Raw genomic sequence first — 27,329 nt, forward strand, 5'->3', positions numbered from 1 at the left:
GAAAAAAAAAAACACATCAAGAAGAGTTCTGTAATTAGAAAAGAAGAAAAGAAAAAAAGAAAGAAAAAGGAAGCTCCAAAGGAAGATCAGTTCATCTCAAACCCCAAGCATTGAAAGCATTAAACAAACACACCTCTCTCTCTCTCTCGAACTCACACAGACTATACCCACACCGATAGTTCCCTATAATCTTCTTCCACTCTCAACAGCGAAGAGAAAAAAAGTGCCCTAAATAGAAATCGGAGCAACCAATTGTATCAAAAAACGTTAAAAAGGGGTTTATTTTTCACACCCAAAGCTTCAGTCTTTGTGCAGATTTTAATGAAGTAGGTTGGTTTCTATCTCTATACTCTTCACTTCTTTATTTTTTACCAAATCCGAATAGTGACCACACCGTTATTCTTTTTTTGGGTATCTGAATTTAGATAAATATCTGATTTTTACGTGTTTGACTTGTCTATAAACGGGAAAGGTTCTTGTTGTTTGATCCGATTTTGTTCTATTTATAATTGAGTAAACAATTGCTTTCGTTATTGATCGTGATATTTCTTGAATTGGGTTGAATTTTTTTGGGTGTTTATGGAAACTGATAAAAGATTAATTTTTTTGGAGTTGAAAGAAATTGGAGAAATTTTGAGGTTGAGATTAAATTCTAAAGCTATAATCTGCTTAGAATAGAGTTGTTGTTGTAAGTTGTGGGTTAGTTCTTGATGAATATTTTGGATATTTGTACGGTATAAATTAAAGATTTCCTTTTTGGGGTTTAGAGTGATTGGAGATTCTGTCCCCCATAAACAGAATATTGATGTGTACACATTTTTTGGTTAGGGATTTCTGCAATGCACCGTGTAGCAAGTGCAGGCAACACATCCAATTCGGTTCGGCCTAGAAAGGAGAAGAGGTTGACATATGTTTTGAATGATGCAGATGACACTAAGGTTAGTGATTGTTTGAAAGCTGTCCTCTTTTCTGTGTAAACTACGGTGACTATCTTTTCCGCTGATGTTGATAGTTTCCCTTAGTGTCCTCCGCCCCTGGTTCCCTCACTTTCGTCCTTCTCTTATGTGCATTATGTTTTATTTATCTATTCTGAATAGCGGGGAAGCTGAACTAAGCGGAGTGGAAATTGTGATTGCTTCGTTTTTGGTTCAAGCAGCACCATGTGATTGGACAGAAAAGACAAATTATATAGTATGGAATGAAATTGATGTGCATAGAATGAAATGAATAAGGAGAATTCATATGCGGACCACCTAGACAAATTTGAGATGGAAGGTAGTTAGCTTTTTTATTTTTCCAAGCGTCAGTTCTAATAAATACATTCTCAAAGTGTTCCACACTCCCAAAAAGGCCGTTATTCCCTTACTTTTACTGATAATTGTGATATCCAAGTTCGTTTGCGTGCAGTTTGATTAATCCACCAATTCTTGTTACTTCCCACTAGTACATGGTTACTTTCACTAAGGCTTAGATTGATGTGAAGAATTCACCTTGACCTGGCATTGCCTCGCCTGAGATTCGAAGCTTGTTCCCAAGGTTTTTACTCCATCTATTCAACTACTAAGGCACCCATTGAGGGCACCCTTACTCCCTGATACCATTGGACGCTCTTTGTTACCTCTCTTTTGGGTGCCTAAGATTTGTATGACATGTCCATATGCGGGGTCCAAAGATCATAAAGATAGTCAACCGCTTTTCAGGTGGTAGTTTATTTGAAGCAGCCAAAAGCTGCAATTTGCTAAAAAAATGGATGTCCTTGATTTGAAAGCTCAACTGAGCAGAGATCAACCAGCAACATAAAGTGTTCACGCCATATCTTGTTTTGCTGCTAGGAGTTGATCCTTTTTTCCCCACTTCATCTCCTTAATTTTAACATACAGCCAAAGGTACCGATAAACATATGCTAAGATGAAAGGATAAAAACAATATGAGGTGTAGCATATGGGATTGGGCTGCATTTTAGTTGGCGTGGAGATCAGATGAGATGGTCTCTCTCTCTCTCTCAAGGGCTGAAGGGTGTGGTTGTTCGTACATTGCTTCTACTATTAAAGACAAAAAAAGCTGAGAAGGCTTATCTAGTCCAGCTCTGCCTACGTCGATAACCAAATTTTAAGTGGATGCTCAGTGTACCAGTTATACTTTGACTTGTTAAATATCTTGTACGAATGCCTTAGCATGGATTCCTAAATTATACGATGTCACTTATTTATTCGCGGAGAGCCGTTACACATCCCAAAAAAATAAAATAAAAATGGAGAGCTGTTACCGATGAAATACCATTCTGTATCAAAGTCACCATCTGTTTTGGCGATGCTAAAAAATATAAAGTAGTGATTTAAAATGTCAATATTAGCTACCAAAATTGTTATCCTTATCTTTTTCTTTTCTGATGAGTTCATAGCATCAAATAGGTGCACAAAAAAAGTGAAGTACTAGATTTATAATACCATGAGTCAACAGGGCTTTTAACTTGTTATCCATCCAAAGCAAGCTACTTTAGCTTGTGCTTTAAATTACAAGTCATCTGCCAAGCCCACTGTCCTCTTCTACCCCCTTTAGCCATAAGTACGCTGTCGCATGAATTCTCTGTAAACATCGCATCTTTTCTAGCTTTCTAGTGTAGGACATACTTTCTCTTACAGTTTTATTGTGCTTTTGTCTCTAGATCAAACACAGCTTAAGAGAATATGTGATTCCAACAGTATTTTCTTGTCAATTTTATTATTTTAAGTCTTTAATGTTACATAAGTACTAAGTTAGAAATAGTAATTTTCCAATCAAGGTTACTAAAATACACCGACGCCTGCTCTGAAGAAGCCTATGTATAGTGTAAAACATTTTAAGTTAGGTAGCAAATTGCAAGATCATTCCCATCTACAATTCAAAGCAATGTAGCATTAGCTGACACTTTCTTCTGTATTAAGCTGAAAAGTTTCTATGCTAACTCAGATTCGTTCCTGTGACTTAAGTCATTAATATTTTCCCTTTTTACATCTATATCTTTGAAAGGTTATGCTATTTCCGTCTTCTCTGTCTATCTTTTGTTGTTTGTTATAAAATGTATTGATGTGAAGTATCCATCTCACCTTCTGGCCTGGCAACCAAGAAAGAAATGAACTCCTTGATGTAGTTTCAACTTAAATTAATTTCAGTTCTATTACAAGGTGGTTATCTTGAAGATTGTTCATCTTTCTTTCACTACTTTTTGCAGGTATACTATATTAGTAGATAGCCATTAAATGCATCATTTTTGCATGTATACCTTTCATTTTTTGCAGTTCAACAAATTCTGTTCAGTTACTCTGCTTTTCATCTCTGCCAAATGATTTCTAAACGTTGGTTCATGACTTTTTCTGTGTACAGCATTGTGCAGGTGTAAATTGTTTGGCTGTATTGAAGTCATCAGCAGCTGATGGATGTGACTACCTATTTACTGGGAGTAGAGATGGCACATTAAAGAGATGGGCGTTGGCTGAAGATGGTGCCACCTGCTCTGCTACATTTGAGTCACATGTCGACTGGGTACTGGCCTGTCTGGATTGCTAGTTTTATTTCCCTGCCCCTGCTGAAGTTTAATTTCATCTAGTTTTCAATATATATAATCGAGAAGAATATTTGCATTCCTCAGATGAGGATCACCAAGTATTAGTTCCTAGCTTCTGCAGTGCTCCATTTTGGCATGGAATTCAGCAGATTAGATGAGTGAACCTCGCAACCTGGTGCACATACTAGGATGTGTTGTTGACTTGTCTTTGAGATACTTAATTTAATACTTGGTGATGCAACTATATCCTGTTATATCATGTTTATTGTGAATATCGCAGACGTTGAGTTGTTCTCGGGGCTCATTAATCGTGCAGGTAAATGATGCAGTTCTTACAGGCAGTAACAGATTAGTGTCATGCTCATCAGACACCACAGTCAAGGTTTTTCTCTTTTGAACTTTTTATTATATAAATTTGTGTACAACTTTTACAGTTTCTATATAAAACTAATTTCGAAATTTCTTTTGCTCTGCAAAATTTATGTGGATCATTAGGTGTGGGATGGCTTATCGGAGGGCTCTTGTATTAAGACACTCCGTCAGCACTCTGATTATGTCACCAGCCTAGCTTCAGCAGAAAAAAATGTACAATTTTTATACAAAACCTTTTAGTATTGATTAATCATTTGATGAATCAAATTTATGGCCGAATCTTTCGGTTTTAATGTGAGTTTATTTCCCTGTAATTTCTGATTTGTTGTTACCATAATAACAGAGCAATGTTATTGCATCTGCTGGTCTTGGTGGTGAGGTTTTCATATGGGATCTTGAAGCTGCACTTGCTCCGACATCTAAATCAGGTGATGCAACCGAAGAAGACTGTTCAAATGGTGTCAATAGTTCAGGAAGTTCATTGCCCATGACAAGCATCCGCACTATTAGTTCGAGCAGTAACATTTCCTTGCACACCCAGTCTCAAGCATATATTCCTGTGGCTGCAAAAGGCCATAAGGAGTCAGTATATGCATTGGCAATGAATGAGAGCGGATCCCTTCTTGTTTCTGGTGGAACTGAGAAGGTATATTTCTGGTTGTTAGGTTAGTTTTTAATCTATTGGAATGTGCAGTTAGCTTACTACCAAAGCAGCTGTGTGTATGACTGTGGTCTGATTTTCTTCTAGGTTGTGCGTGTTTGGGACCCAAGAACTGGTTCCAAGACCATGAAGCTAAAAGGTCATACAGATAATATTAGGGCACTACTGATAGATTCTACTGGCAGGTATGTTGGATAAGCGATGCTGTGAAGGCCCTCTGACTGCTTTTAGCTCAAGTTGCAATATCCTTTGTTCATCTAAATACCATTGCTTCTAGATGCAAAAAAAAAAGGTGGCAAAAGCTTATTTTATTGTCTAGGCGTAATAATATATTAAGACTCACAAAATCTTAATCGTAAAACAATATACTAAATGAGTTATTATCAAATACGTAAAATAAATGTATAAATAAATTGTGATCTCTCAGGCGGCATTGTTCCGTCTCCCAACATGAAGTTACATTATTGGTCCATGTTCCACGTAGCTTTAGAGAAGTACATTTTGTATCCATATCTAGATGTTTTGCTCTTGGGTTAAGTTCCTATACCGGTCGAGGTATCCCTAGTGCCTTCAGAGTATGGGTAGTGTGACCTATTGAGTTCTTTTCAATAATGATTTTACTCCATTTTTGTAGGTTCTGCATATCTGGGTCATCTGATTCCATGATTAGGTAAGTATTGATTGTTCCATTACCTAATTTTCATAGACAACGGCTTCCTCTGCGGGGTAGGTGGTTTGGGGTTGAATCCTTAAATTCTGGCAAGTTTATGTTAGTGCAGTAAACAGCTTGGCTATGCTATCTGCATTGTTTTGTGAAAAGAGGTCATATATATTTTCCAAATCATATTTTGTGTCCACACTAGTCTGATTTTCATCTGATTAGAAGCTTCACTTTGCCTCCAACACTTCAGACTGTGGGATCTAGGTCAGCAGCGATGTGTGCATTCTTATGCTGTGCATATGGATTCTGTATGGTCACTTGCTAGCACTCCGACATTTAGTCATGTCTATAGCGGTGGAAGAGACCTCTCTGTAAGTGAACTTGATACAACTTATCCAATATGGCTCTAGCAAAAAAAAATGGCTCTCTCTCTCTCTCTTATGTATATATGTATATCTCTCTCTATCTCTAGCTCTCTCTACCCGTATTTCTATGCTTTCAGAGCCATTGTTCTCTTTGCTAAATTTTATTTGCACTTGCAGTTGTACTTGACAGATTTGGCAACAAGGGAGAGTGTATTGCTCTGCACGAAGGAACACCCTATTTCGCAGTTAGCATTGCATGATGACGGCATTTGGGTGGCCACAACTGATTCATCTGTACATAGGTGGCCCGCAGAAGTGCGTAATCCCCAGAAAGTTTTTCAAAGAGGGGGCTCATTCTTGGCTGGAAACTTGTCCTTTTCCAGGGCGAGGGTTTCTCTAGAAGGATCTACACCTGTGAGTTTCAACCCCTTTATATCCTTTCTTATATTATGGTTAAACATACTTGTAATTGCATCTGCCGGGTTCCAAAATAACTGCTAGTTCTAGATTCTCCTGGGCTTAACCAAGAAAGTCTTATCAAATTCAAATGCCTATTGTCTATTGACATGCTAACATAAGTTGCTATATGTAAGACTCTATTCGGGAACTTATTAAAGAGGAGAGTATTAGGATTTATTATTTTTTGTGAGCTCTCTATGGATCATTTGTATTTCGAAGTCAAAATATTTTTTTCTTTGTCTTTTTCTTATGTGGCTTAACAATTGTAGTTGATCCTTGTTTGCTTTAAATTCCAAAGTGTTTGAGGAAATAAGGAAGCAATTTATTCCCAAATATTCTTTTCTTTCTTTCTTTCTTTACATATTTAAAGTCTTGAAAAACTTACAGTTGGCCAATAATGTAGGTGCCTGTCTATAAAGAACCATCTCTTAGCATTCCTGGAACTCCAGGAATTGTGCAACACGAGATTTTGAACAACAGAAGACATGTCCTGACTAAGGTTAATTTGTCTTGCCTTTTTCCCTTGTGGCTTCTGACTTATTTTTTTTAATGGGTTAAACTATCTTTGAAGAATATAATTATGTAACCTGATTCTGGATTGTGCTTTTAAAGGATGCTGCTGGTACAGTGAAGTTGTGGGAGATCACTAGAGGTGCTGTGATTCACAACTATGGAGAGGTTAGAATGTAATGTTTCAAGTGATGTGCTAAGTGATAATGGCATGTGTTGAGAATGCTTTTACTTAATTGTCACCTTCTGCCTCTAAGTTTTTTTTGTTGTGTCCTCTTAACTTCCTTTCACCGTGTTTTTTTTTCTTTTTCAAATGTAGGTTTCATTTGAGAAGAAGAAAGAAGAACTTTTTGAGATGGTAAATATCTTCGTAGAATTCTCCAACTTTCATATGCAAATTTTCTTCTGATATTGTTTGCCTCTTCAGGTGAGCATCCCTGCATGGTTCACTGTGGACACTAGGCTTGGAAGCCTGGCTGTACATCTGGATACTCCACAATGCTTTTCTGCTGAGATGTACTCTGCTGACCTCAACATTCCGGGGAAGCCTGAAGATGACAAGGTATTAACTGATACGCTTCATCTGAACTTTTAGATATTTCAGATCTTATTTAGCTGCTATTTTCTTTTTGAAATGGTAAGTATTACTATATATTTATGCAAGAGATGAACTAACTTTTGTGTTTGGCTTTTTTAATACTTAGGTTAATTTAGCTCGAGAAACTCTTAAAGGGCTGTTGGCTCATTGGTTAACCAAACGAAAGCAGAGATTTGGATCTCAAGCTTCAGCCAATGGGGAAGCCCCACCTGGAAAGGATGTATCTACAAGGAATTTGACTGGATCAAGAGTTGAAGTAGACGGTAATGCGGACAATGATTCTGCAGTATATCCCCCCTTCGAATTTTCAGCAGCATCCCCTCCATCAATTATTACAGAGGGCTCTCAAAGTGGTCCATGGAGAAAAAAGATTACTGATTTAGATGGAATGGAGGATGAGAAGGACATGCCATGGTGGGTAATGGATTGTGTGATGAACAATCGCTTGCCTCCCAGGGAAAATACCAAGTAATATTTCAATATAACTGTTTTCTAAGTTGTTCACAGTCGCTTGCATGTTGATATTATAGAGCATTCTTTTACAACTAAAAGGGAAGTCTTTCTGGAGGGCAGTTACATCTCCAGTAACCCTCTGAGTTACAGCAATAGTTGAAAAACACGTTATGGTCTTTCCTTCTTCATGTGCAAAATTACTTTTTCCACTGACCAGTTTTTCCCCTCTTCTCAATGGTTTGCAGATGTAGCTTCTACTTGCATCCATGTGAGGGTTCTACTGTCCAGATCCTTACCCAAGGAAAGCTAAGTGCACCTCGCATATTAAGAATTCACAAAGTGAGCATCTTTTCCTTGAATCTTCTGGTTTATTAAGTGTTGTGGTGATCTTCAGAGGGCCCTGTTGGCTACTCACATCACTTGTTATGTTCTGCATACTACACTTCCACATTTTTCTTTTCGTGGTTCTCTTACAAATCAGTTGCAAAATAATCTACATTATGTAGAGGACGAATATGACAAAGTTGCACTGATTTGTTTTTCAGGTCATCAACTATGTCGTTGAAAAGATGGTTCTTGACAAACCCATGGATAATATAAACTCAGATGGAACTGGAGGACAGGTGACACACCCAGCTCTTGGAGGAGATGGCTTATTTCGGACTGGGTTGAAGCCTTGGCAAAAGCTTAAGCCATCTATAGAAATCTTGTGCAATAACCAGGTAAGTTCAGGTTTCTGTCTTCTAGTGTGTCGTATGCTTAGCTGGTTAAGAACTAATTTCAAGCACTGTTTTGTTTATGCATTTCATCTTTTTATACTTTATGGAAGTTTTGAAAGTCATATTTTAGCATTAGGACTGCCAACCAATCTTTGTATATGTTGGAGGATGTGGTAGATAATTGGTCAGTTGGTAATATGCTATGTTACTCGGACTCTCGGAAGATGTTGTCGGGTGCGTGTCCGACCCTCCAAAACTAGTGTATTTAGGAGGATCCGACACGGGTGCGGCAATATTTTTGGAGAGTCCGAGCAACTTAGGTAATATGAAGGCTCTGCTCACTCTGGTTTCTGGTTAATGGACTCCCTTTTGTTCTTTTACCAGGTTTTATCTCCTGATATGAGCTTAGCAACTGTCCGTGCCTATATATGGAAGAAACCTGAAGATCTTGTCCTCAACTACCGGGTGTTGACTAGCAGGTGATAGGATTATCTTTATCAGGTATATTCATCATATTTTCTTTACCTATTTTGTATTCTGCATTTTGCTTTCTACACTGCCCCACCCACTCTTCTTTTTGGGCAGTTCAATTGCTTCCATCTTTTTTCTTTTGGATGGAGCTATTTTGGTGGGTTGGTTGTGATTTAGAGTTGATTAGTTGGTAAGGGATAGATGAGAAGGAGTTTGGGGCTTTGATGCGGACCAAATACTCATGCTATGTGGTGACAAATAACAATCTTTAGCGCTATTCCATTAGTATGATTTAAGAGTTGTAATTGCTTTTCCTGGTTACATATCCAAACAATCTGATAGTTTCACCTTCAGCTCTGAGTTAGTGACAAAACAAACCAATAATATTAGTTCAGGAGCACTGTTCTATATATCTCAAAGATGCAATCATATGTCCTACCTACGTTTTACTTGATCTCCCGTTTGCTAGCTCTCACTTGTCTGCTTTTGCTTTGATAGCTTGCTGCATTGACTAAAGTATTGAGAACTTGTATCTTTTCCTTGCAACTGGACATTGCTATATTCTTCCTGCTTTTTCAAATTCAAAAATCAAAATAATCAAAAACTCTGCCTTGGACTTTCAAAGGATCTGCCAACCAATTCTTTCTCTCCCTCAGTCTTCTGATTATTGGCTAGTTGATTACTGTTATCAGGTAGTCCTTGCTTCAACTTGTATTAGAGCATGTTCCTTCTTTCCCTGCGTCCCTTTACCGAAACATAAAACCTAGTAAACTGGAGAACTCTTTGGTTTTCAATTGTCCCTTGTTTTCGCTTATTGGTGCTGGTTGTAAAATTAGGAAAAGTTGGAGTCTTCCACGGCCGTTACAGCATATAATGTAGTTTTGAGGTATAGGTGCCACGATATTATTTTATTTTTAGATGACATGAATTAGTGTTTTCTAAAGGCAAATAGAGAAACCACAACTATAACATGTTTTCTGTTTTTTTATTCATATACAGACGAAGGCATGCTTGAGCAAATCATATACAAAGGTTTAGCATTCAACTGGCTGCCGGCTGCTGTCATGATTTATTGCTCCCTTGTAAATCTGGGATTCAAGTGGTTGGATTAATTAGGAAAATTCACACGCGGACCACTTTGCTGTTTGCACATCGTTAAGGTGGTAATTATTATTGAATTTTGGTTTTTGGTGCTTTTAGAAAAAATAGAAAGCTTGCATTTGCTAGAGGAAGGATTTTTGGTTTTGAGGGTACATGAGACTATGTTACCTTATCAAAAAAAAAAAGGGTACATGAGACTGAATTCCTCAAGAGAAAGAGCTCATGACAATGTCGGGAGCTATATGAGGCTATAATGCAAATGCAAAGGGTTGGGATGTTTGGATTGTCTTCCAACAACCACACCGTAGGGAAGGTGAATAATATCTCCAGAAGTAAAATTTATCTCTTCTGACCGAACTAATTTATGTATTTACTTTCTTTCCTGTTTCATTTACATTGTAAATCTTCTTTGTTATTAGTATTCTCAGTTTTAGTGGGGAAGATTTGTTGACAGGCATTACATAGCAGAGCAAATCGTTTTTACATCGACCTAGCCAGTTCTTACTGACATTGCTATGGCGTTGCTCTGAATTTCGGACATGGTGAAGTTTTGCGCTTCTGTATTTAGAACTATATCTATTAATCATTCAAGTTTTGAATGAAATATTCTGGAAATAATGATGGAAAATAGAAGTGCAGTCCTAAAACAATAATGGTATTTGGGATCAGAATGCATTCAAGACAAACTTGGATTATAAGGTTCTTTGCACTCTGTATATCCTCTGAGAGGCATGGGCATGAATCATGATGTAAAGAATTATGGTAGAAGTTTTCATTGCCAGAATGCTAAAAGTTACAGGATCTCCAAATTTAACACTCTGTACTAAAGGTTCAATGAAGTATCTATTAACCTCATTTTTTTTTTCCGTTAATGATTCTACTTAAGAACTTTACTAATATTGTTTACGAGCATAAGATTAACAATTAAGTTATTTTGGACTATAATAATTTGATGAAACACAAGGTTAAGAAAGCAGATGAAATATTTTGAAAACGTTCCATACTATCTCAATTGCTACAGCTGTTAGACTGCCCGTTTGGATTAGCTGATTGTAAATAACTACTAATGTATGGTGGAAAAATGTTGATAAGTTGTTCTTTTATTAAAATGGTTAAAATATCCTAAAAAACTTTACAAAAATTATAAATTAAAAAAATTTCTTTATAAAGAAAAAGATAACAACGAATATGGAAGGAAAAGAAAGTTTAAAAATTTATTTTGGGAACAATATTCTGTGAATTAGAAAATATTAATAAAGATAAACTAGTAAAAGTCTTGGTCAAATTAAAAGTGTTTATAAGTTAAAAAGCCATGACTTGGGGAGACCAACTTATGGCTGATTTTAGCTTATAAGCACTTAGCTTAAAGGTACTTACAAGTAGGGCTGCATATCGGGCGGATTGAGCGGTTATTTACTTTTTAACGGTTTGACTTATCGGTTATCGGTTTTTAGATGTATTAATCCTCTAGCCACCCGATAAGATATTGGGCGGATTGGTATCGGTTTAGCTCTATTGGGCGGTTTATCGGCCTAATTCAATCTATATTGAACATGACGCAATTTACCAAATTTAGCGAGGGTCCAAAATTTGCTTCGCCGTGCTTCAAATGTATGCTGATGTTGGTCAAAGAATGGATTTCTTGCTCATGTTTTATAACTGCTCCAATTTTCTTTAGATGTCGCTCTAATTTCTAAACAATCCAAGAACACCTGCCGAAATATGTGCGGACTGACGTTTTTTTTTACATGCAAGCAAACCTGCAGATGTATGTGTTAAACCCAATTTAACAGCAGATTCTACTCGTTAAACTATCTCTTGTTTGTTAAGTTTTGGTACTTACACTGCACCTACTGGAGGTGGTAAGAATACGTGAAGCAATCAAGTAAATTATTTTTGGTTTGATAGGATTGAAAAGAATGCGCGAAACAAGAAATTAAAATTTGTCTAATAGTAAATTAGTAATAGAGAATAGAGATAGAGTACTGGAAGTGGAAGAAGGGTTTTTGATTATTTAATATATATATGGATAAAAATAAATTATATATATATATATATATTCTTAACGGGTTAACGGATTATCCGTTAAGAAAATGGAAAAATCCGCCCCCAAACCGATAAGCCGTTAATAAAAAAAATTCAATCCGTTCCCCGTCCGTTAAACTGTTAACCCGATACCAATAAGCCATTAAGCTTCGGTTTCGGTTCGGTTTTGAACACCCCTGCTTACAGTAAAAATAGCACGGTATAGCAAGTTTTCAGATTGGTCAATCAAAAATAGCCAGTGTTTACCAAGTCAATGAAAAATAGCCACCATTTTGCTGCAATGGAGACCGGTCCAGCATAATATATTGGAGTTTGGTGCACTTGTGTATGAACTCCAGCATATTATGCTGGACCGGTATACTTTGCTGGCTCCAGTATAATATACTAGAGACTGGAGCACTGGTGCTCCAAACTTCAATATATTATACTGGACCAATATACTTGCTGGAAATCCAGTATATTATGCTGGAGTTCTAGTGTACTTATGCTGTAACTCCATCATATTATGCTGGAGTTCCAGCATACTATCCTGGAACTCCACTATAATATGCTGGAGTTCAAGTATACTTATGCTGGAACTCCAGCATAATATACTGGAGTATTTTCCGGGTTTTGAACAGTGCTTTCGCCCAGATTTATCTTTACATAAAAAGTGGCTAAATTTCGATTACTTTTGAAATTGGGCTATTTTTGAACGACCAGTTGTAAATCTGGCTATTTTTAAATTTTCCCTACTTACAAGCTTGGTTGACCAGCTTATAAGCTTAGCCAAATACCCTCTTACTATTATTACTTCATAATGTATCCTGTGTGGACTTCCTTTGATGTGATGTGAGCAAAACGATCTACCAAATGCTTTAGGACCCGTTTGGCCATAGATTTTTCCAAAATATATTTGGGGTTTTTGGCAAATACATATTTGGGTATAAATTTTATCTACATTTTGACAAATTCCCAAAACCAAGAGCTGGTTTTGGTCCAAAGTATCACTATTACATTTTCTAAAAATTACCCCAATCTTTTGTATTTTATAAAATAGCCCACTATTTATTATTTTGTGACAATCCTACTCCGTTTTTTCGGTCATCTGATAGTATATTATGTAGTTCATTATAAAAATAATAATTTTGTACCAAATTTATTTATGTTCAGGACTATGGTTTGCGATAATATAATGAATGTTATTGATAAATGTACTGTTGGGTATTTGTGATAGTTTTTAGAATTTATGGGTATAAGTCATGTTTCATATTTTTTCAAAAAAAAAGTAAAATATATTTTGAATACTTATGTCCAATCACATTTTCATCTTCAAACAAAAATTTTCAAAATAATTTTGGGAATCTATAAACGCCAGCTTAAAGTTGAATATGGTTTTGTGAAGCTGTTGGCTTATCGGTAATTCCTTCTGCTGTTGAGAGACTTTAATTTATTATCATTATTATTATTATTTTTCCATCAAACAAAAAACATTTCAATTATCCAGCAGTCCAGAAATGACATGAACTTTTTAAATGCAAAAATGGAGAAGCCGAATCTGGCAACATCAGTTGAAATTCACTACACTACAGACCAATACAAAATAGTAGGACATCGATCAAGAAGAGGTAATAAAGAGTATTTTCATGTACTTGCACATTTAGCACCTATTTACACGATCAGAGTCTCGAGTTCTGCCCTGTAAATTCTTTTCATTTGATCTGATGTTTCCGTCACTGATCTTTCAAAACTTTGGCGAGAGCATCAAAAACACCCGGCAAAGTAACATCCTCGACAATGAGGACCTTATCCCTGGATTTCGATCCAGAACCTATAGAAACTTGTCTTCTTTTGACCCCAATAACGGAGCTTATATAATCTATTAGGGCAGCATTAGCTTCACCATCTTTAGCAGGTGCGTCTATTTGGACACCAACTGCATCGTCATCCAAGTCAGTGACGGTGGCGATTTTGGACCCTGGCTTGGCGTGGATCGTGATGGCGACGGACGACGGAGGAATGGCGCGGATGCACGCCGGAATTTTGGGAGTTGAAACAGCCGGCTGAGTTAACTCGGCTGAGTTGCTTTTACCTTTGCTTTTCTTCGAGGGAGGCATCTCTAATCTAAAGAATGGATACCTGTTAGAGACTTTAATTATCAGAACCGGGGAATTTCAATAAGTTTATTAAGGATTTAACCCGACATATCTAAGAAAAATAATATTTCATTTTTTTAAGAAAAAAAAACATCATTAAATAAATACTAAAAAGGCTAGACCTAGTTATCAGGTTGGACAATAATGGGCCTCACTCATGACCCAATTTGATGGGTAAATTTTAAAAATAGCCAGATTTACAACCGGTCGTTCAAAAATAGCCTAATTTCAAAAGTAATCGAAATTTAGCCACTTTTTATATAAGGATAAATCTGAGCGAAAACACTGTTCAAAACCCGGAAAATACTCTAGTATATTATGCTGGAGTTCCAGCATAAGTATACTTGAACTCCAGCATATTATACTGGAGTTCCAGAATAAGTATGCTGGAACTCCAGCATAATATGCTGGAGTTCCAGCATAAGTACACTAGAAATCCAGCATAATATACTGGAGTTCCAGCAAGTATATTGGTCCAGTATAATATACTGGAGTTTGGAGCACCGGTGCTCCAGTCTCTAGTATATTATACTGGAGCCAGCAAAGTATACCGGTTGAGTTCATACACAAGTGCACCGAACTCCAGTATATTATGCTGGACCGGTCTCTATTGCAGCAAAATAGTGGCTATTTTTCTTTGACTTGGTAAACGCTGGCTATTTTTGATTGACCAGTCCGGAAACTGGCTATACCGTGCTATTTTTACCAATTTGATCCCAGCAGACCCAAGCCCATGCAGTATAAGAGAAGAGGAAAAGGTGGGCGAAGTGCAACAATAGCCACTTTTAAGCCCGCTATTTAAAATATATCCATAATTTATAATATATTTAAGATTAACCAATTCACCCAAACTTCAGAACTAAATATCCTGAATTTCAAATTAGCAGCTAAAAAATTCAGGACATTAAGTGTTGAATTTTTGAACTACTAATTTAAATTTCAGGACATAGGTTTCGAATTTCTAGACACAATTTTCGAACTTTAGGACACGATGTCCTCAAGTTTGAACTTTGAGGTTTAAACTCTAGGATGTTGTGTCTTGAAGTTTGATCGAAATTGGCTAATCTTTGAATATATTGTAAATTGTGGAAATAATTTAAACAAAATACTTAAAAGTAGCTACCTGGTGTCATTTCCACGAAAAAGGTAAGGGAAAAGGAAAATGGAATTTTGAGTTTTTTTTTTTTTTTTAGGGTGGGGTGGGGGGTAATTAGGCTTTTCGGGGTTTTTCTAATTAGGATTTTTGTTAACTCTACCCACATAATTGCTCTATATGAGTTCTGATTTTGTGTTTTCTCTCTGCTGAATGGGATAACTGTTTAAAGAAACACAATACTCCAAATAAGTTATACACATAATTGATATGGCCTTTAGGGAGGGATCGTTTGGTTTTTAAACAAGTTATGCATGGATGAAGAAAAATAATATAGTTTAGAAACATATTATGTACGGATTATAATAAGATATCAATAATACAGTGTTAGTAATAACTAATAAAGGTATTTTATTCTTAAAATTTAGGTGGGAATAAAAGCAATTTTATGCAGTATAAGTCAACATCACTAACCAAATATCACTTCAGATAGGGATGTCCTTACCTTTGTCAAACAAGAACACTAATGTAATGATTATTTTTGTTTATTATTGCTCAATATTGACAGCAAATCTAAAGAAGATAAATGTTAGTAATTTTATTCATTATTGCTCAACAATGACAGCGAATCCAGAAAAGATCAATGTCCACCCAAATTGCATATTAATTTGATTTTGATAGGGATAGAATTGAGACGTCACATAGAAAAAAGTCTTTACAAGAATTATCTACTCAAATGGATGAATTTCACATATCAAAAGTACAAATTTCCCTATTTTGACTATGATTAACAATTTATTACGGGAAAAATAATTAGTTACATAATTTTATTTCAACGGAAAAGGAAAGAGAAAGAAGGAAACGTTTTAGGTAGTTTGCAAATTATAGAATCTGCCACCAAATTCTCCACCAACAGTCACCATCAAACAATTCAAGCTACTTACGAGATTCTCCATTCTCTGCAAAAGTTGTAGAGTAGCATTTTTTACCATTAAAATTTCTCATTAATGGAGTGTATTTCCCATAATAAGCCACACATGGGTTCTTCTGATTTGGTAAGTTAACATCCAATCCCACTCTCGTTTACAATTTTTTAATTGTTTATGAACAGTGCTTGTTCTTTTGTTATCTCGAGAAATTTCCAATAAATTGGATGGTATGTTTCAATAGTTTAAGTAAGGCCACATGTAAAAGTTGCAGTTTTGTCAGACCCCACTTGCCTTATTTTACTACTATCTCTATGCACCTTCCACTTTCACATCTCACTGAGGGTTAATTTGTCTGCTCTGGATTGGCTATGAAGTACTAGTGGTGAATTCATTGTTGTTTTTTGTGTGTGTTTATTTGTTGTAATAGAAGTTTTTTTAGACAAGAATCTAACAAAGCTTTGTGTCTTTAGCTTTCTTTAATTGGTTGGTTGGTTCAGATTTCATGTGATAAGAGGAGTCTTGAGTTTTCAAAGTTTCTTTGTTTTTGCAAATTAGGCGTTCATTTCTGGTTTCTTTCACTTTCACCAGCTATTCTTCTTGTCATTCCTTTTGATGGTAGTGGTGGACAAAACGTGTTAAATTTCGCTTTCTAGTGTTGTTTTCATATAGAGAGTGAGAGAGAGGGCCTATATTTTGGAGCCTATTCAGTACTTGTTCGAAAGTTTGAACTTTGCAGTTTGTGGCCATTGGTTGCAGAAACCATGGCTTCTCTTCTGCGAAATTTCTGGGCAACCCCTCGTTTTGCTCTTAACCAAGACTATAAGCCTCAGTGTATAGCTAAAATCAGGTGCTTAGCTAGCAGAGACTCCACATTATTGTCTTCGGATACTGTTACAGTTAATGGCGTGTCTTCTATTGAGGAAAAGGAGAAAGTTATCCCAATAGATGATGTGGAAAATGGTCATCTGACTTCAAGTATTAAGGAGAAGAGCAAAGAGGATATTCAAGACAAATTGGAACCCCTTTGGGATGACGGATATGGAACTCAAACTGTGAAGGATTTTCTTGAGATAGGATCGGACATTATTAAGCCCGATGGAGGTCCTCCGCGGTGGTTTACTCCCATATCAGCTGGCCCTCCTTTGAAAGACTCTCCTCTCCTTCTTTATCTGCCTGGTAATCTTCAAAATGAAAAGAAAAATAATGATTGAACAAAGCTTTTGTTATAATTTAGTGGTACAGATAGGGAAATTAACACCAGTATTTGTAGTCCTAAATTTTGAGGAAAAGCCTTTGAATCGATTAGATATATGTAGCAGTTCATTTCAGCAAGTCATGCTTGCGATTTCTAGGACACAGTTTTTGTTGTTGAATTTCTGTAGGGTTTCCTTTGCATTTTTAGATGTAGCAATATATTTCAGCAAGCCATGCATGCTGTTCCTAAGATACAGTTTTTATTGTTGAATTTGAATGACCAACTAGAATGCTATTCAAATGTATAGGAATGGATGGCACTGGTTTGGGTCTTGTTTTACATGAGAAGGCTCTTGGGAAGTAAGTACCGCACACTCTTCTATAACATGTAATAATATTCATCTGGTTCTGGTATTGTTCTTTCCCTATTGATGCCTAGGCAGCAATCAGTCAGCTTCATGATTCCACAAGTATATGATACTGTAACTTGCTTGTTGCAGAGTTTTTCAGGTTTGGTGCTTGCATATTCCTGTGTATGATCGAACACCGTTTGACGGTATAGTATTTCTTCTCTTAATTACTGCTTTGTGCATATGTTGGTTTCAATTGAGAAACCATCTATTCTGGATTTATGTTGTACTTGCAACAAGTATCAATTTTAGAAGCTTTACTGTACAAAATCACCAAGCGAAAGAGGTCACTGTTAAAAAAAATATCATAGGTTCCTGCATTTGCAAGGACTGATAGAAAGAATTTGGGTGACTACTTGAAGAAAAAACATTGGAGGCTGCTGGAAGGAATCAATAGAGAAGGCAGTAGTTTGACATTATGTATGTCTCTCCTATTATCTCACATGTGTCTCAAAAAAAAATTATCTCACATGTGTCTCTCTTTTAAATGATTGAATTAAGAACCAAACTACTTGATCACATGCTTAGGGAATAAAAATTGGCAGAGAGAAGAAATTGGAGTTTTATGTTTTCTTGCTTTCTAGTACTTCTTTTTCTTTTCCATATAGTTGTCCTTGTATGGTTAACTGCCAGCCAAAAGATTTAAAAAATTGGAAAAAATGGTGAAGGTCTACTTCTTACTGTTTGGAGAGTGGGGTTGAGGAAATTATAATGATGCTTTTTTTTTTGTGGGTTCAGTCATTTGGAGTTTCTTTCTTACTGTTTGCAAGGTGGAATTAAGCTATGAGCTCAGAATATTTCTTTGACATATGTTGATTTTATCTGAATGTGTTTTTGTTTTGGTTCATCTGTAAGTTGAGATTTATCACAGCTGGAAAAGAATATAGTTTATGATAAAAATCTATTTGCTTAAATCGTATAGAGCTGGTGGAATTTGTCGAGGAAACTGTGAGGGTGAAGCATGTTTCATCTCCAAACAAGCCTATATATTTAGTTGGAGACTCATTTGGAGGGTGCTTGGCTCTTGCTGTTGCTGCTCGTAACCCTAAGATTGACCTTGTTCTAATATTAGCTAATCCAGGTAGCTATCAGAAAGAGAGCAACTTCTTCCTCTAACTCCTTATGGCATGCGGTAATAATCCATTATCTAATTTTTAATTCTCTATCTTTCAGCAACTTCATTTGCCAGGACGCCTCTCCAACCTCTGCTTCCTCTTCTAGAGTCTTTGCCTGATGAATTTCATGTGACAGTCCCTTATCTTCTGAGCTTTATTATGGGTATAATTCAATCTCTTCCCGAGAATATATCCGTCTCTAACCCAAGTTTAGTCTTGGTGCATTTATTGAAATGTTTCTTTGATTTCTGACCTTAACAAGATCTGTGTTGCCATTCTTGTTATTTTAGCCGTTGCGTGTTAATTGATGGTCGTCATTTTCCTCTTTAGCTGAATAAAATTTCAAGTGTTCATAGTGCTGATATTTCTTCTACTAGAAACTTGTACCACACATATAAATCTTGATTGGAGTAGTTCCGGAATTATTAGAAATGGTGTATTTTTAGCCACACATCTATCCAAAACTGAGTCGCTTATGCATCCTTAGTTCTTGTTGATTTTCTTCCTGTTCGAAAATCGTGTTGAAGAGGATATATTTTTTATAACCCTTTATTTCGTCCTTTTCCCCTTTTGCATTGATGAACAATGTGCAGTTGCAACTGGCAAGTTCTTCATATTGTCAACAAAATAATGTGCCATGTCTGCATCAGGTGATCCAATGAAGATGGCGATGGTTAACATTGATTCCATGCTTCCTCCTAGACAAATTATTCAATGTCTCACTGACAACCTCGCTGCTTTCCTGGCCCACCTTTCTGTAAGTTCTGCTTGAACTACTTCGATTCATCCTGGATTTAGGTTTCTCCAATGCTACAAGAAGACTTTTGTATAGCTGGTTTTAGCGAGTGCTAGTTTCAGTTTCTTGACTTGTTGTCTAGGATAATAACTATGATATTAACCAAAATTATAGTTCTGTCAGAGCTTGGATCAAATTAAAACAGAACTCCTTGTATGAGTGACAGAACTTTTCATGTTTAATTACTTTAGAAATTATACTAAGAGAGTAGAAAAGAGAAGAAAAGAGAAGAAAAGAGAAGGCCACAATTAGAAGTAGCAGAAGAGGAGAATGTGCATACTAGAAGAAGAACGGCCATTGTTTAAAGAAGAAAAATAAGAAGATTGATGCTTCTGCTTGGTCAATCAAATGAATTGAAGTTCCATGTCATTTTTCTCCGCTAGGAAATTGTTTAGGGATTCATGTTACAGACTTACAGTAATTGTATCCCTTCCCTTTCTTCAGGGTGTGGCTGATATTATACCAAAGGAAACTCTTCTCTGGAAGTTGAAGCTTCTTAGATCTGCTTCATCTTATTCAAATTCCCGTCTCCATGCTGTTAACGCCGAAGTACTTGTGCTTGCTAGGTCTGATCTCTGTTCTCTTTATGTTGTTGTGACTGAAGTCTTTTTGTGCGGGTATGTAGGTTCAAGCTTTTTGCTCAATTCTGAATATTGGTACACTAGGCCTTGTAGTTATGCCTAGGCCTTTTCTAGACCAATTATCTAAAGAATTAGTTTATGTTTCTTCAGCTTTTCTTTTTTTGGTTTTTCTTTTTCTTTTTTCGTTTTCTCTCTTTTTGGTGGATCATCTCGTACATTACGAAGCTTATAAGTAGTCTTTGGACCAAAACATTTAATTCAAATATCTTGCACTACAGCGAAGGTAAAGTTCGTGGGTAGAGTCTGTTTTGGAGTAGTTATCATTTGCTTTACGAAATTGCAATAATCAATTTCATTGTTTTTGTCTGGGATAATAACTCATGCAAAACTAAAGGTGAGAAATACTCTCTTTACTTAGGTTTTCATCAGTTGTTATACTTTAGGGGTCATAATAGTTTTTTCGGTTCGGTAAAAGTTATACTTTAGGGGTAATAATAGTTAATAAGCATCGATTTTTCTTTTCCATAATAATCATCACCTTCGGTTCCATTAAATTCTTTAACCTTTCTTAGTTGATGTTCTGAAAAGTGAAAAAAATCTCATGGAACCTGAATTGATGTATATCCTTAAGAGCATACTTCTGCCTTATGAGGGAAAGATTGCTAATAATGCTAATATCTTCTGTAGGATTTCTCTCTGTATTCCATGCATGCATGAGCTTGAATTTATTCTTCCTATTGGATAAACATTTTTAAACAAGAAGTGATGGAACTGAATTGTAATGTATAGTGGCAAGGACAACATGCTTCCAAGTGCAAATGAAGCTCAGAGGCTAGCAAGTTCATTACGAAACTGCAAAGCACGGTACTTCAAAGATAATGGACATGCTATTTTATTGGTAAGTGAGGAGTTCTTCCTTTTTGGGATCTTATCATGCTTCTTCCTTTTAAAAAAATAAAACTAACTGCTTTCTTTCAGGAGTTACTGTCCTTACTATATTTGTGGTAACTTTAGAGTTTAATCAGACGGTAGCTGTAGGGAGCCTCAATAACTTATCATTGTTTTTAAATTTAAGTTTCGCAGCCTCTTGTAGAAATGCAGGGTAAACCGCGCATAGCGGGAGCTTAGTGTACCGGCTGCCCTTTTTTTTAATAAAAAATTTAATTTTCATAATTTGATTTAATTCCCAATTGTTTTTCTTGTTTCTCTAGGTGCCATATAAATAGATATTAAGATAACACTTCACTCTTACTTTAATTTACTGATCCAAAATAAGCTGTCACTTGCCGCTTGCACTTCTTAGTTTTCGAAGTTAGAACAATTGAATAATTTAAAAGTTTTCTATGAGTACAAGTCCCTCTGGACCTTTTACATTTTTTTTTCACAAGTGGCGTTCAGTGTTTAGATAATAATAGCATTTGAGCATGCTTAATATTTTATCAAGTTCAAACATGAAGTTTGCAGTAAAAGTAGCATTAGGAAAATAAAAGTGCCACATTTATGGTTTTTGGTGAGTCTGGTGACTGGTAGATGTATTCCTGTAACATGACCTTATGCTATGTGGATGGATTCTGTTGTGGGAACTTTGAAGCAGTTGGTTGACTGCAGTTTTGATTGTGCAGGAAGATGGTATTAATCTGCTATCCATCATCAAAGGTACTAGTAAATATCGTCATTCAAAAAGGCATGATTATGTCATGGATTTTCTGCCCCCTAGTATGTCAGAGTTCAAGAAAGCAGTCCAGGACTTTAGGTAATTTGACTATTTGAGCGTAAGGTGCATCAGGCAAATACTTGGTTGTAGCATATCATCGAGCATAAGCTTATCCCTTTTTCCCTTTTTCTATTTTTCCCAGTAGTTCTTCCTTGTTTCTCATTGTTCTTTTTCCCTCTTGTTTGCATGAGCTTTTCTTTCCCTGTGCAGTCTGTAGTAGAATACGTATGTTTGTGTAGTCGAGCATATGTGATACAAATGAGGGCTGATTTGAACTACAGCTTAACATTAATTTAAATTATATGACTAATTGTGAACCACACCTACTTTGACAAAATATTCAAGTAACCTCTATTTGTTACCCTTTATCGATAAAAACGTGGAGAAGCAAATATGTATTTAACAATCTGTGATGAATTCCTATGCTGACTTGCATTTAGAACAATAAAATATGACTGCCTAACAAAGTTCCACAATGCAAAGACCAGACTTTGGTCGACTGCGATTTGTGTAAGATCATTTTCAAGGGGAAAAGGAGATAGGAAATCCCCGCTGCAATATAAGGAAGGTTGAGTCAGTTTGAATCTAGAGATTGGCCAAACTCTTCACTGATAGACTATCATTGAATGTCCACGCAGTAGACAAAAGTACTTGAATAAGTGATTAGAGGAAGGGGTGATTGAACTAGTTGAAACAACCAGGGAAATGACGCTAATTTGTCATCCTTCTCTTTTGAACTTTTTTTCCTTCTAAAAACTTCTCTTTTGAACTTGTTTCTTGGAATTAAGGTTACATTGCACGAAAAGCTCCATTGACATACTAAAACAGCATGGTAAAAACCAAACAGATAAAGTCCTCCTCCATTTTAACCTATAAAATGTATGTATCTGCGAAAAAGCTACCACCATAGTTAAGCCGTTAGTGAGCAGTATCTACATCAATGATTACATGTTTCCACATGTATAAAGCACATATTTGCTTCTTTATGTGCGTTCTTCCTCTTTCCCGAGTCTCTCTATCTCCATGTTTATATGTATGTCCATGTGAAGCATATGCATGTCCTACTTGACCCAAGTTTATTACCTAATCGCCTTTAGAAAATGATAAGACATCATGTATAAAGTTTTAACTACAGTCCTGCTAGGAGTAAGGAGTCTGATCCCTTGACGAAAGTGCTGAATTGAATTCTGAACCTATAACGTCCATCACTTTGGGACGAAAACTATCATTATGCAAAAGCTCATGCTCCTTTATTTTGGTCAAACCTGTAAGAAGGAGATTGAAGTTGGAGCAATTTATTTTCTAGGAAGGTGTTGGGTATGATCGAATTGCATTAGTCTTTCTTTTTTCCTTCAATACGCCAATCAAACTAACAAGTTTTCAGCTACCTTTTGATTTATAATGCATGTGTGTTAATATCTTGCACCTTGCGGCTAATATTATGCAAAATGATATTGCAGATGGTATCTCAATTTTACTGGTTCAGTTATGTTGTCCACAATGGAAAATGGGAAAATTGTAAGAGGTCTAGCAGGGGTCCCATGTGAAGGCCCTGTATTGTTGGTTGGTTATCACATGCTTATGGGTTTAGAAGTAATCCCTCTTGTTGAAGAATATTTGAGGCAGAAGAAAATTTTACTTCGTGGTATAGCACATCCAACATTGTTCACTCAGCTGATTGAGAGTGAAACTAACGAAAGTTCAATCTTTGATATGCTGAGACTATATGGAGCTACGCCTGTCAGTGCCAGCAACTTTTTTAAGTTGCTTGCAACAAAGTCACATGTTCTGCTGTATCCTGGTGGTGCCCGTGAGGCCTTACATCGTAAGGTGCGTCATAATCTTCCCTTGGTTAATTACATCTTCTATATTATTCTTAAATGGGAAGCCTTGTACTATTCTGTTCATGCCTTCTCCTACAAGTCTGATAAGATTGTTATCCACTTTAAAATCATTCTTGACTCCTGTTCATACCTTTACACTAGGATGTACTGGTACTTAATACTGGAATTCTCTGCTTGTAGATACATTTTCTTCTGTAACTAGAGGAATTTAATGAATAGTGGAGTCATGGAGGATTATACCCCTCATATATGCCTAAAACCATAAAGATGGCCAGGGCTAAAAATAACTCACTTCAGAAAAGGAAAAGTACCGTTAGCTAAAAGTAAGGCCAGTGCTGAACAGAAAGGCTCACAGAGGAGATTCTTTACAGTTTTGCAATTACAGTGGTCTCCATTTGGTGGCAAGCTAACCACTATGATATACACTTATCTAGTTAGTGTGTCTCTTTATAGAACATTTCATAGTTTGGTGAAATTGATGCCGGAAAATTACATTTCTGCATGTGTATAAATGTCTCTATATGTGTTATTTAATTAAAATGCATAATGTGTTAGTTCATGATTCTTATAAGTTATAACTTAGCTGAACTTCCCATCAAGTTAGTTAAGATATAACTGGACATATTGGAAAAGTTTTAGAGATTTAGGTTGTCTGTTACTTCTCATTAGTTCCATACACTGGAATGTCAAGGGCGTAAAAGAGGACGCCAATTTAACTGGAAAATAAAAAATTATTTATGATGTCAGTGACGTTAATGAGCAATTAAAGCTCATTTTGCTTGTGAATTTGATGAAGACATCTAGCAACGGAAAAATAACAAAGCAGTGCTTTCTTGCTGGAAAATAAGAGAAGAGACTTAATGTATCAAATAATTGACGATATGATGAATACATGACACACTTTAAGTATCAACCTCTATACACATAATATTTGTCCATTGTGTGATATATCTTACTTAAGAATTGAATCTTGAAATATTCTAACTCTTATCATTTTAACTATTAACAATTAACAGTTTACTTCTAAGATAACAGCAAGCACCTTATATTCTTGAACTTCGACAGAGCTTATGTAGTCATAGTCTCTTTTAGGGATATGTTACAACCATTATTCCCAATAACAAAGTGAGAATATCACCTTTTCTTTTGGAAATGTTTGCTTCAAAGTGGATTTAGTATAGTTTTCTGTGCTTTTCTGTAACTGCTATTCACAAAGGTAAGTTGAAGAGAAAGACTGGTGACTGGCTGTCTTCTAGTGTACCTCATCGAAATGACAAGAAAATAACAATAACCTCATAGTCATCAAGTTAGGGTTTTTCCTTGTGATGTTATTTCCTATGTTGGTGGTTTTGTATTTGTGATAGGGAGAAGAGTACAAGGTGATTTGGCCTGACCAACCAGAATTCATCAGAATGGCTGCAAGATTTGGTGCGACAATTGTGCCATTTGGCGTTGTTGGGGAAGATGATATAGCACAGGTTTGTTTATGCTGTCCTACATATGTTTTCCTTTGCAACATTGGAAGAAATAATGATGCTTTTTGGTTCCTTGATATTATTTCCCTTAAAAGCTTTGGTCACGTATCTGTTAGCTAGTCTCATTTCAATTTGGAAGTTGCAATGAGTTATTTTCTCTTGGGTATATTGCATTTTCGAATAAATTAATCTTGAAAGAGATTTAACTCGTAGAAATAGGAGTAGAACAAGGAAGAACTATTCACTTATCCCTTTGATCTATATATAGTGACTTGTTCATTCTTGGAATTGGAACCAGTTATGTACCATTTCTCAACATATTCTTGCCTGATCTTAGCTGTTCTGATTGCAGTTAGTTCTCGACTATGACGACCTAAAAAGGATTCCTATATTGAGTGATCAGATAAGGCGTGACAACGAACTGGCTGCGAGGATGGGTGTAACAGTCAGGTTCATTCATGGTTCCCTATTGTTTTTGTCTCGTTTCCTAGTATTTGCTCCTACCTCTCTTGCTTCTTTCATTCTGAACCATTTATAGTTATATCCTCTTTAACTGTTCTATAAATCTTTCTGTAGGAGGGACATGACTGGGGAGGTTGCCAACCAAACGTTGTATCTCCCGGGCATTTTACCTAAGGTACCCGGTCGTTTTTACTACTTGTTTGGAAAACCTATTCATACAAAGGGAAGGCAGGACTTGTTGAAAGACAGAGAGAAAGCAAGAGAATTGTACTTGCATATAAAATCTGAAGTTCAAAATAGCATGAATTATTTGCTTAAGAAAAGAGAGGAGGATCCTTACCGAAGCGTCATTGATAGGACCACATATAGAGCATTTTCTGCTACTTTTGATGATGTCCCAACATTTGATTATTAGGTGATGAGTTAGAAGTTAGATTTATTTTTATAGTAGATGATGTATACGTATTCATGGTTCAATTTTATGTTGTATATCAAATTTTTCTCCCACTAAGTATATCCCAATATGAGCAAGCTTTCCACCAATGACAGGATTGATCAAGCAGAAACAATTTTTAATTTTTTCCGCAGAGATTGTTCTAATCGTCAAAGATTATGTACACATTGCACCTATGATCTTGAGAAAGGGAACCTTGGCGTTACGGGTAAAGTTGCTACCATGTAATCAGGAGGTATCGGGTTCAAGCCGTGGAAATAGCCTCTTGTAGAAATGCAGGGTAAGGCTCCATACAATTAGACCCTTGTGGTCCGGCCCTTCCCGGACCCTGCGCATTGCGGGAGCTTAGTGTACCAGGCTGCCTTTATTTCTTGCACCTATGATCTTGAGGGTCATCAGATTAAGTACCACTTTGATCCTGCTTTAGTTCAATTTCAAAGCTAAGCCACTAACTAGGCTCCAATATGAAAACTCAACTGCAGTTACTTTTCCCTGTTATCACAACATGTGCATCAACTGCAGCTGATCCACTACAAGAAAATTGACTTTCAGCTACCAGTTTTAGCGAAGGGACATAAATCTGATCGTTATAGATGTACTTAAAATGACCAAATCTTTTTGGGGATTGGGGTCCTTTTCAACATTAGCAAGAGGATTATATACCGTCCTTAAGAAGCATAATAATATTCGGATTTCGGACTATTTGTTGGTTATCACAGGTTGTTTGGACTTTGGAGCTGAAGTGGGTGGATGTAACTGAAGAACTGAGGCAGAAAAAATCATTGTCTCATCCAGATAAGTTTGCACCAGATTCTCTTTTTAATACATATTCCCCCTTCCAATATAACGAAGGTTGACGGAACACGGCGTTAAAGAAAGAAAGAACTAAAGACTTTTGGAACATGTCCAAATATAGAGAGGCGCCAATTTTTTTTTTTAAACATACTAATAAGGAAATATTGTTGTATTTTCTTATTCCTGGTTCGTCATTAGTACATGTTGTGTCATTCGCTTCCATTACCCTGTTACCTTGTTGTTGCAATTATTTGTTACTTTATTTTCACTGTTCCTTGAGCTGAGGGTCTACCGGAAATAACATCTCTATCTTCATAAGGTAGGGGGTAAGGTCTGCATACACATTATTCTCCCCAGACCCCACTTGTGGGA

General features: G+C 36.3%; 3 protein-coding genes across 7 annotated transcripts; 2 read left to right on the plus strand and 1 right to left on the minus strand.

Moving 5' to 3' along the window:
- The first annotated feature begins 49 nt into the window (after nt 1-49).
- Nucleotides 50-10,422, plus strand: LOC109219597 (WD repeat-containing protein 48). Of its 2 annotated transcripts, none has more exons than XM_019384061.1 (19): nt 50-330; nt 829-938; nt 3,364-3,522; nt 3,861-3,926; nt 4,040-4,129; nt 4,260-4,562; nt 4,665-4,762; nt 5,212-5,247; nt 5,489-5,609; nt 5,781-6,017; nt 6,466-6,561; nt 6,675-6,740; nt 6,892-6,930; nt 7,000-7,134; nt 7,277-7,638; nt 7,869-7,962; nt 8,169-8,345; nt 8,727-8,843; nt 9,813-10,422. In XM_019384061.1, the coding sequence occupies exons 2-18, from the start codon at nt 840-842 to the stop codon at nt 8,823-8,825; spliced, it is 2,277 nt and encodes a 758-aa protein (XP_019239606.1). In that variant the 5' UTR covers nt 50-330; nt 829-839; the 3' UTR covers nt 8,826-8,843; nt 9,813-10,422. The 2 variants fall into 2 exon arrangements, with proteins under 2 accessions (XP_019239606.1, XP_019239607.1); XM_019384062.1 differs by having other exon boundaries at nt 50-326.
- A 3,035-nt stretch (nt 10,423-13,457) lies between these two features.
- Nucleotides 13,458-14,145, minus strand: LOC109219601 (UPF0235 protein C15orf40 homolog). Its single transcript, XM_019384068.1, has one exon. The coding sequence runs from the start codon at nt 14,054-14,056 to the stop codon at nt 13,673-13,675; it is 384 nt and encodes a 127-aa protein (XP_019239613.1). The 5' UTR covers nt 14,057-14,145; the 3' UTR covers nt 13,458-13,672.
- Nucleotides 14,146-15,938: 1,793 nt separating this feature from the next.
- On the plus strand, nt 15,939-27,103 carry LOC109219600 (acyltransferase-like protein At1g54570, chloroplastic). 4 transcript variants are annotated; one of them, XM_019384064.1, is made up of 14 exons: nt 16,358-17,293; nt 17,620-17,671; nt 17,812-17,867; nt 18,644-18,802; nt 18,895-18,999; nt 19,487-19,593; nt 20,077-20,198; nt 21,003-21,111; nt 21,836-21,966; nt 23,388-23,757; nt 25,136-25,249; nt 25,599-25,696; nt 25,823-25,883; nt 26,882-27,103. In XM_019384064.1, exons 1-14 carry the CDS (start codon nt 16,879-16,881, stop codon nt 27,017-27,019), a joined length of 2,037 nt encoding a protein of 678 aa, XP_019239609.1. In that variant the 5' UTR covers nt 16,358-16,878; the 3' UTR covers nt 27,020-27,103. The 4 variants fall into 4 exon arrangements, with proteins under 4 accessions (XP_019239611.1, XP_019239609.1, XP_019239610.1 ...); XM_019384066.1 differs by lacking the exons at nt 16,358-17,293; nt 26,882-27,103 and adding an exon at nt 15,939-16,243 and having other exon boundaries at nt 25,823-26,251; XM_019384063.1 differs by lacking the exon at nt 26,882-27,103 and having other exon boundaries at nt 16,361-17,293; nt 25,823-26,251.
- The last annotated feature ends 226 nt before the right edge of the window (nt 27,104-27,329 follow it).

This window comes from Nicotiana attenuata, unplaced genomic scaffold, assembly GCF_001879085.1.
Source record: "Nicotiana attenuata strain UT unplaced genomic scaffold, NIATTr2, whole genome shotgun sequence".
NCBI lineage: Eukaryota > Viridiplantae > Streptophyta > Magnoliopsida > Solanales > Solanaceae > Nicotiana > Nicotiana attenuata.

Coding starts and splice junctions, on each gene's coding strand:
- LOC109219597 (XM_019384061.1), top strand. CDS start 840: ATGCACCGTGTAGCAAGTGCAGGCAACACATCCAATTCGGTTCGGCCT. Junction 3,927..4,039: donor CATCAGACACCACAGTCAAG/GTTTTTCTCTTT, acceptor GTGGATCATTAG/GTGTGGGATGGCTTATCGGA. Junction 6,931..6,999: donor AAGAAGAACTTTTTGAGATG/GTAAATATCTTC, acceptor TTGCCTCTTCAG/GTGAGCATCCCTGCATGGTT.
- LOC109219601 (XM_019384068.1), bottom strand. CDS start 14,056: ATGCCTCCCTCGAAGAAAAGCAAAGGTAAAAGCAACTCAGCCGAGTTA.
- LOC109219600 (XM_019384063.1), top strand. CDS start 16,879: ATGGCTTCTCTTCTGCGAAATTTCTGGGCAACCCCTCGTTTTGCTCTT. Junction 17,294..17,619: donor TCTCCTTCTTTATCTGCCTG/GTAATCTTCAAA, acceptor TCAAATGTATAG/GAATGGATGGCACTGGTTTG. Junction 19,000..19,486: donor TCTTCTGAGCTTTATTATGG/GTATAATTCAAT, acceptor TGTCTGCATCAG/GTGATCCAATGAAGATGGCG.